At 42.0% G+C, this 10,163-nt stretch overlaps 1 protein-coding gene across 1 annotated transcript; it reads left to right on the top strand.

Annotated features, from left to right (window-relative positions):
* The first annotated feature begins 8,241 nt into the window (after positions 1–8,241).
* Positions 8,242–9,158, top strand: LOC148042130 (putative protein phosphatase 2C 27). Its single transcript, XM_087664280.1, has 3 exons — positions 8,242–8,473; positions 8,537–8,699; positions 8,882–9,158. Exons 1-3 carry the CDS (start codon positions 8,242–8,244, stop codon positions 9,156–9,158), a joined length of 672 nt encoding a protein of 223 aa, XP_087520406.1.
* The last annotated feature ends 1,005 nt before the right edge of the window (positions 9,159–10,163 follow it).

Genomic DNA, 10,163 nt, shown 5'->3' with positions numbered 1-10,163 from the left:
TCCTTTGATCCTTGAGTCTTCAAAATAAATATTCGCTGGATATGAACCTGTTTCTTTTATGTAGTGTGCCCTAACAGAAATATGCTTTGGAATAGAACTACATGCACAACCATACATGATTTGAAAAAACATGCAAAGTTGGATCCATGATATGCAACAAATCAATCAATGTTCCACACAAAAATTATGAATGCACTGAAGAAGTTGTGCCTAGTCTATCTACATGTGATTGTGCGTCATGCCAAATGCAAACAAAATTCCTTGTTAATTTAAAATTTCTTATCCTCACCTCTCAACTCTCATAAAAAAAATGATATACTCCGCTCCACCCATTCAAAATCTCACAATCACTCTAGAAAATGATGGTCCTCAAGATATTGACCAGATATGAATAACCCATCTCACAATTGGTGGCATCCTTCACAACCCTCTAAACTCACCCAACCTCCTTACACACTCAACCAGAGGTTCCTAACTTTGTGATGAGCATCCCAAATATTGTGCAAGAAATGTGCGTGCTCAATGATAGGTGCTCTCTCATGTGCGCGTGCATCTAAAATTTACTGCATATAGCTGCAGCGGACCTCATGCTATGCTAGTGCTCAATGATGGTGCAAAACGTGCATAATCCCAACCCATGGCATGGAAGTATATGATAAGAACAGGAGACAACCCCCGAGTGTAGTGCATCAACAAGTGCAATGTGAAGTGCTCATAAACCCATAGTCCCTTCAACATATGCCCTTCATTGGGTTGAATGGAATAATGTCTATTCCTCTTGTGGAATAGAGTCTCCTCCTTCTCGATTAGTGTCTCATCCTGGCCAAGATAGTTCGTTGTCGCTCTTCTTGTCATCCCCGACTCCTCAATTTATAGTTTTGCAAGGGGGGGTAGAGGAGAGGTTGCTTGCTTTTTTGTGTTTTTGGATGGCATCATCAATGACAAAGAGTGAACCCTTTCTTTTAACTTTTTTTACGATGTCATTCATGATGTCAAGGAGGGGCTCCGTTTTCTTATTTGGAGCCATGTTAGAATAGAGACAAGAGTAGAGCTATGATAGAATGAGATAGAGTTCTTCAGTGTCTTCTCTTCTCGGATCAGGGTAGATGAAGATGAGAGTCCCTCAGTGTATACCCTTCAGTGGATTAAACAAAATGATGTCTCTTCGTCTTGAGGAATAGACTCTTTTCCTTCTTGATACAAAGAGAGAACGCTTTGTTTTAGTAATTTTGATGAAGTCATTGATGACCTCAAGAAGGGGCTCTATTTTTTTCATCGGGGCCATGATAGAATAGAGAGGAGAGTAGAGGTATGCTAGAAAAGAATAGTTTTTTTCTTCAGTTTCTTCTCTTTTCGGATCAAGGTAGGAGAGTAGGAGAGTATGAGAGTATGAGAGCTCCTTGTTGCGCTTTTGATCATCCCCAACCCCTCAATTTATAGTTTTGCACGGGGGGATAGAAGAGAGGACACATGTATTTTTTGCATTTTTCGAGGACATCATCGATGACAAAGAGAGAGCGCTTTCTTTTACCATTTTTTACGACATCATTCATGATGTCAGGGAGGGGCTCTATTTTTTTCTTTGCGGCCATGACAAAATAGAGATGAGAGTAGAGGTATGGTAGAATAAAATAGAGTTTTTCTTCAGTTTCTTCTCTTCTCGGATAAATCTAGAAGAGGATGAGAGTCCTTCACTGTATCCCCTTTCTTGGGTTAAGCGCAATGATGTCTCTTTGTCTCGTTGAATATGCTCTCCTCCTTCTCGGTCAACGTCCTGTCCTCGTCAAGATTACTCATTGTCGCTCTTCTCTTCATCCCGAATCCCTCAATTTATAGTTTTGCACATGGGGGGAGAGAAGAGAGGACACTTGCTATTTTTGTGTTTTTTATGACATTATCTATGATAAAGAGAAAATGCTTCCTTTTAGCATTTCTGGCAACATCATTGATGACGTCAGGGAGGGGCTCCCTTTTTTTCTTTGCGGCCATGAGAGAATAGAGACGAGAGTAGAGGTACGATAGAATAGGATAGAGTTCTCTTCTCAGATCAGGGTAGGAGAGGATGAGAGTCCTTTAGCGTGTCCCCTTCCTTAGGTTGAATGGAATGGTGTCTCTTCATCTCATGGAATAGACTCTCCTCCTTCTGGATCAGCATCTCCTCCTCATCAAGATTGCTCATTGTTGTTCTTCTGGTCATCCCCAACTTGTGAATTTATAATTTTGCAAAAGGGGGGGAAGAAGAGAGGACCCTTTCTTTTTTTGTGTTTTTCGATCATATCATCCATGACGAATAGATAACGCTTTGTTTTAGTTTTTCTTGCGACATCATTGATGACGTCGGGAAGGGGCTCCATTTTTTTCTTCAGGGCCATGAAAGAATAAATACCAGAGTAGATGTATGATAGAATAGAATAGAGTTATTTAGTGTCTTCTCTTCTCCGATCACGGTAGGAGAGGATAAGAGTCCTATAGCATCTCCTGATCTTCCTTCGGTTGAAAGGAATGATGTCTCTTCGTCTCGTGGAATAGAGTCTCTTTCTTCTTGATTAGCATCTCATTCTTGTCAAGATTGTTTGTTCTCACTCTTCTAGTAATCCCCAACCCCTCAATTTATAGTTTTGCAAGGGGGGAAGAGGAGAGGACGCTTGCTCTTTTCCATTTTTCGAAGACATCATCGATGACAAAGAGAGAACCCTTTGTTTTAAATTTTTAGATGTCATCATTGATGACATCAAGGAGTGGCTCCATTTTTTTCTTCGGAGCCATGAGAGAATAGAGACGAGAGTTGAGGTACGATACAATGGAATAGAGCTCTTCAGTATCTTCTCTTCCCGGATCAGGTTAGGAGAGGATGAGAGTCTCTCAATGTATACCCTTCATTGGGTTGATTAGAATGATGTCTCTTCACCTCGTGGAATAGACTCTTTGCCTTCTCAATCAGCATCTCGTCCTCGTCAAGATTACTGATTGTCACTCTTCTGGTCATCCTCAACTTGTCAATTTATAGTTTTGCAAGGGGGGATAGAAGAAAGGACACTTGCTTCTGCATATGGAGTACAGATTGAGAAGGGATCGGAGACTCAGTCCGCACTATGGACTTATGCTATGGAGACTGCAAACAAGGGAAAAATTCAGCAAACTGTTTTGACTAGCGCAGGCTCTAGCATCAGATCAGAGACAGGATGGGACTCGCCTGTTGACAGGTATTCTATTTATGCTTATTTGGCTAAATCTCATGGTGCAGATGTATTTGTTGAGGAGAAGCGTAAGAGGGATGAAGACAATCCAAGTGTAGCTAAGAAGACTAGTGAGTTTGTTACTCCACCTACTGCAGGACCATCTTCAAGACCAGGGCCAGATCGACAGATGGAGGATGCTCAAAAGAGAGAAAAGAGGCAAGAGCCTAGAGAGAGAAAACAGCCAGGATTCAGATTGATGTCCGATATTGAGACATCTACAGACATGAAGAAAATCTTTAATGATAAGATACTTGGCAGTGAGGTGACTTTCACTATTTCCGAGATTTTGGGCATCTCAAAAAGAGAGTTTCAGGATCAGTTTCAGGAGGTCCTGAAGAGGAAAAGACATGCATTGTCAACCACTGATGCACAGGGAGTTTTGATTGAAGAGTTGGATGAGGATGATGATGAGGTTATGGTTGATAATGCTTCTGTTTTGCCACAGGTAGAGAAGAGGGTTCAGCCTATGCATTATGCTGAAATTGATGAGCCTGTTTTGATACCGCGTAGTCACTTTTCGCGGAGCCATTGGGCTAGGGCAACTACAGAGACGATGGTAAAGGTTGGAGAAAAACAGGTGCCTTATGTTGCATTGGTTGATCATGGTTCAGAGATTCATCTCATTGTTCGTGGAGTTTATGAGAGTAACAGATGGCCTATGGATGTAGAGCATGGGTGGCGTATGAGAGCCGCCAATAACACTGCAGGTGATTTATATGCTGCTTGCCCTAGTGTCAGGGTTTCTATTAGTGATGTAGAGGAGGATTTTCATTTCTTTGTGCAGGATTCATGCTCGTATCCCATAATTCTTGGATAGCCATTCATTACAGAGATGCGCATGGAAACAAAGGTCATGGATGATGGATCTGCTTATGCACGGATTCGCAGTAAAGATGGTATGAGAGCAGTTCAGTTTATGACTATATGTGTGAACCATGTTAGAAACACGGATACTCTCAGAGATGCACCCTTGCCCACTGTGAGGGATTCGGGTTATCATTAGGTACCGCCGTTTCGCGAGACGACGGTGGTACAGAGGAGAGGAGATTGGAGTTCTCGCCTCCTGGCAGTGGTGTTTTCTCCTCCGGTTATGTTGGGATTTCAGCAAATAGTTCGATGAGCTATCAGAAGACTTCTAGATTGTCTAGAGCTACCAGGCAGTATATATGCAGGAAGGAGAAAATTTTGAAAAATGCAGGAATTTTGGAGGATGATGAGCACATAGATGGTATGTATGACAGTGTGATTTGTGCAGATACGATGTCAGAGATGGGAGATATGCTGAAAACTGATATGCTGAATTGTCATGGTAATGTATTAGTGCAATCCCTGGACATGTTTCATGAAATTGCAGATTTTGTGTCACAGATTGAGTTAGAGGCTGAGTTAACTCAGCAAAGAGTGTTGAGTGCTGAAGAAATTCAGCAAACAAAGTTTCCAGCTGGTTATGATCAGCTTTGAGAGAGACAGAGGGCTGAAAAATTTCAGCCAATAGAGTTTACTGCTGAAATATTTCAGCATTCAGAGTTTGGGGCTGTTCCTATGCAGTCCATAGAGCAGAGGGCTGAGAATATTCAGCCATTGGAGTGCAGAATTGCTGATTTACAGCAAGGTTTATGTAATGCAGAAGAGCATAATGAAGCCAGGATTGACATGAAATACAAAACTGTGGATAAGAAGGTGAAGCCGGTTGCTGTACCGCTTCCACCTGACAGTGATCAGCAAATAGAGAGGGCTGCTAAACAGCAAATTTTGAGGAATCCGGAGCATATTGGTCATAAATTTTCAGCAGAGACACTTGCTGAATTGAAAATTGGAAATTGTGATTTCTTGTTACCCATGGAGAAGCAATGCTTTCAGGAGATGCTTGAGCGTCATGGAAGGGGATTTGCTTTTGTCCCACATGAGATTGGATGTGTGAATCCTGATATTGTTGCTCCTATGGTCATCTTTACTATTCCTCATATTCCATGGAATCTCCGACGTATTCCAGTGCCTAAAGCACACTTGCCAAAGCTGATTGATTTATTGAATGAGAAAATCAAGATGGGAATCCTTGAGCCTTCATCTACACCATACTCAAACAGGTGGTTTACAGTTCCGAAGAAGAATGGTACTCTTCGATTTATTCAGGACATGCAGCCAGTGAACAGAGTTACCATCAGGAATGTTGGTATAGGTCCAGTTATGGATGAGTTTGCAAAGGCATTTGCTGGACGTGCCATCTACTCTTTGGGTGATTTGTATTCAGGATATGATCAGTTTCAGCTGGCTTTGGAAAGCAGGGACATAACCACCATGAGAACTCCTATTGGGCTTGTCAGGATGTGTACCTTGCCTCAAGGTGCCACTAATTCTGTTGCGCATATGATGAATGCCATGCATAAGGTCCTTCGTGATTACATACCTCAGCTTACTATACCTTTCTTGGATGATGTGCCCATTAAGGGGTGTGCAGAAGAAGAGAAGAATGAGAGCCTAAATGAGCAGGGATGCAGACACTTTGTGGCTGATCATATTTCAGCATGTGAGAAGATTTTGGCCAGGTTAAAAGAAGTGAACTTGACACTTTCAGGGCAAAAATCTGTTTTTGGAGTGAATGAGGTTGTCATTGTTGGGCATATGTGTGGATATTATGGCAGGAAACCCTCACCTGATAAGGTGAATGCTATAGGCAAGATTGCCGAGTATTGTTCTACCACTTCAGAGGTACGGAGATTCATTGGTGCTTGTGTGTTTTATATGATTTGGATACCTCATTTTGCACACATTGCAGATTGTTTGTATCAGCTGCTTCGAAAGGGGCAGAAATTCTATTGGAATGAGAGCCACACTAGAGCCATGCGGAAATTGAAGAAGTTATTGCAGAATGCTCCTACTGTCAGGAAAGCGGATTATAATTGTGATAGGCCTATTGTATTGACAGTTGACACTAGTCCAATTGGCATAGGTTGGGCAGTGGGTCAAGATGATGCAGATGGAAATAGGTATGCTATTCGGTTTGGGGCGAAAGTCCTAAACGAGAGACAGAGGAGATATCCGCAAATCAAGAGGGAGTTATTGGGGATTGTGACGGCTCTCAAATGTGACAAGGAGTACTTTATTGGAGCTTCAGTTGTGGTAGAGATAGATTGCTTGCCATTGATTGGTATGATCACGAGTTGCTCTACTCCGGATATAGCTATGTTGAGATGGATTGCATACATCAAGTCATTAAATCCGGAATTTAAACAAATAGCAGGGAAGGATAATCCAGTGGCAGATATGTTGTCTAGAGCCAGATATGATGATGAGGAGACTCTACTTGCAGAAGAGGATGATGCAGAAATTTCAGCCACTATGGTTGATCATGTTTGTCATGTCTTTGATATTATGGCTTTTACAGAAGAACTTTATGTTGGAGATTGGTTGCAGATTGGCAAGTACCTTAGTACACTAAGCAAAAGAGATGAATGGACAGATGAAGAGTTCAAGAAGATTAGAAGGAAAGCCTATGGATATTTTCTCAAGGATGGATTTCTTTGGAAGCATCCGAACAAAAGAGGCGAATTACCTTTGCGGGTTGTCTGCGATAGAGAGACACAGTTACAGGTGATGAGGGAATTTCATGAGAGTCCTTGGGCTAGTCATAGAGGAGTATGGGCTACTTATGAGAAGATCAGGGAGAAATATTGGTGGAAAGGCATGTACAGAGATGTTTCTCACTTTGTTGAGACTTGCAGAGACTGCCAGATGTATTCAGTAGTGCGTCATAGAGATGAGCTTCATCCGACCTATCCGCTATGCATTCATTATAAGTGGGTAGTTGATTTGGTTACCATGCCTATGGGTCTATGGCAGATGAGGTACATTGTTTTGGCTAGAGAGGATCTTACCAATCATGTTGAGGGCAGATCTTTGAGAACGAAGACCACTAGTGCAGTGTGTAAGTTCTTATTGGAGGAAATTTTCTGCAGGTATGGTTGTGTGGGTAAGATCACTGCGGATCGTGGTGAATTGAATGCAGATGAAGCTAGGGAGTTTTTCTCTCAGCTAGGAATCAAATTGGCTCTAACCACAGCATACAATCCAGAGGGAAATGGAAAGAGTGAAAGAGGGCATCCGCCAATAGTGAAAGCATTAGCCAAAGCATGCAGAGGACGGATTGGAGAATGGCCGAGACTTCTACCATTTGCTTTGTGGGTTGATCGTACGACCCATAGTGTTACCACAGGATATATGCCTGCAGAGTTGATGTATGGTCAGAAACCTGTTATGCCGATTGAGACTTGTGCTTTGACTTGGTCAGTTTTACCTTGGCAGGAGGATTTGACGAGAGAGGAGCTCTTAGCTCTTCGGATTCGACAGTTGGAGAGGAGACCTGAGGATATTCAGCTAGCTATTGACAGGTTGAAAGTTGCTAGACTAAGGAACAAGGACAGGTTTGATAGCAGGCATCGCTTGCGGCCTAGAGCAATAGAAGAGGGAGATTGGGTATTGGTCTTTGATAGCAGCCTTGAAAATCAGCATACTGCACTTCGGAAGATGGTGAAAAGATGGTTTGGGCAATACATAGTCAGACATGTCTTTGATAATGCAACATATGAGTTGACAGAATTGGATGGAACAGTGCTTAGAGTGCCTATTGCCGGAAAAAGAATCAAGATTTTCAAGAAAAGAGATGATGAGGATTATGCATTGGAAGAATTTTCGAGAGAAGAGCAACGACAAGAAACTCCAATGGAAGAGACAAATGATATGGCTGGAAATCTTGTTGATCTACCGGAAATGCATAACGAAGAGATTGATTTGTTTGTGGATCTTGATGATAATGATCATGGGTAGTTGGCCCATCCGGAGGATGCGCAGGATTAGAGGGGGTGGATGTCGTGCTGCTGCGTATCCGAGTATGACAAAATGCTTGATGCGGGCATTAAATCAAACAAAGTCACCTACTTGTTGACATTCAAAGCTACAAGTTCTCTCGAAGGAGCATGTTTAATAGAGAAAGGCATCCTAGAGGATGACCATAGTAGCAGAGTTTGTCAAAGACAAGTTACTCAATTACATTGTTGAAGATGTGGCATTTCCAATTGTAATAGAAAAGGCTGTCTATCATACCTTTCTGCAGACTGAGAAATGTTCAATTAATCTTGGCTTGTCATCTGGCACAACAGATTTAACTGTCTTAGTGCTCAGAAGAGAGTTGTTTGTGGCCAATGCAGGAGATTGTAGAGCTGTCCTCTACAGGAAGGGCAAGGCCATTGATATAACAAGGGATCATACGGCCTCATGTTCACTTGAAATATGGTGAATAGAGTTCCTTAGAGGCTTTGTGGATGATGGATATCTGAATGGACAGATCAATTTTGCAAGAGTCATTAGAAACTGGCATATCAAGGGATTAAAGGAGAGCATGAACTGTCTTCTCAGTGCAGAGCCAAAATTGAGACAAGCTTTCTTGATGACTGAAGAAGACAAGTTTATGATTATTAGTTGTGATGATTTCTGGGATGTGTTTTCAAGTTAGATACTTGACAATAATGAGTGTTTTAAATCATATACCTCAAATATATACAGCCGAAGAGTACTCAGTGGCGAATTTGTGGTTGTGAACAAGCATCTTCTGAATGATCTGACTGACATGGGACTTTGGAACTTAGAGTTGAAGATGGCTCTATACAGAAAGTTCAGCAGATTCGTTATGATTTGAAAGCGCTTTACAGGAATGTTTGGGAGATCAAACAGGGGACCATTGTTGACACAGTTGCAAGACCATATGCATTTATCAAGTTTGATACTGATATTCAGAAGACCAGAAAGCTTTACTTGGACATTTGTGTAAATGAACTTCGTGTGTTTTGTAAGGAGACAAGTGCTTTGTCTCTGGAATTGCCTGCTCTGTATGACCAGTCACTCAGTCAGGAAGATCCAAGTTAGATAAATGCTGAAGACATAATGGACATCATGTTGATAATTTTCTGTTCATTGGCTGGAATAATGTGCTTGGGCCTTGTTCTGTACTTCCACTTCAAGGTGAGCAGACAGCCACGCAGAGAGAGAGAAACGTAGAGATGACTGAGAGAGCCATAGTTATTATACTATACAGGCGAGCAGGCAGACAGTAGCAGCGGGCATTACGTGATTTTGACTCACCATGGATTATTCGCATGGTGCTTATAGCCTTCTATGCATTGTGGAGCTTGGGCGATTAGTACACAGAGAATAATTGGTAATTCTATCATTGAGTTGTATGCAAAGTCTGGATGCATTAATGAAAAGCATTGCTTGTTTAATCAATGGCTGGACTGTGAAGTAATGAAATGGGGCTATTGTGAGAAGGGCCGCTTTTCTGATAGAAGGAAAGGGCTGCTTTTCTGGTTTTTTAAAAAAAAATAGAGGTCGCTTTTCTGAGCGGAAGGCAAATTTAGGAGTTCTCTGCAATCTGGGAAGGAGGGAGAAACAGAGTATTCGGGGAGAAGACGACAATAGATGAACTGGCTCGCTGATCATCAGAAGGAAGGGAATGATTGTGTTCTGACGAATTGGGTACAATCCAATGGAGTGACTTGTTATGAATCGTCGGGAGGAATTATTCCAGCTTTTCCAGGATCTAGAAGAGGAAGCATTAGTGGCCCTGAAGCTGCAACAGGAGGAGGCAGTCGTGCATTGGCTGGAGTCCAGAAAATTTTCACCTAATCCATTCCCTCCTCTCTCATATAAGCTTGAAACAAAGCTTCTGATTCTTGCGTTAGAACGGTTGAAGGAGTCGTATAGTGTGGCTATACAATCGAATCAACAACAGCGCGAGGAGTTTTGTCTGATTGAACAGGCCTATGATAATCCACATGAGGCTTTGTCCCGTATCAAGCGACACTTACTGACTCAACGTGCCTTCAAAGAAGTTGGGATAGAGTTCATGGACTTGTATAGTTATCTAATTCC

Source organism: Lygodium microphyllum, chromosome 1 (assembly GCF_053477565.2).
Source record: "Lygodium microphyllum isolate KBCC chromosome 1, Lygodium_microphyllum_v1.1.10, whole genome shotgun sequence".
NCBI classification, from domain to species: domain Eukaryota; kingdom Viridiplantae; phylum Streptophyta; class Polypodiopsida; order Schizaeales; family Lygodiaceae; genus Lygodium; species Lygodium microphyllum.
The sequence above is the reverse complement of the archived record's forward strand: the minus strand, read 5'-3'. Positions and strand labels throughout refer to the sequence as shown.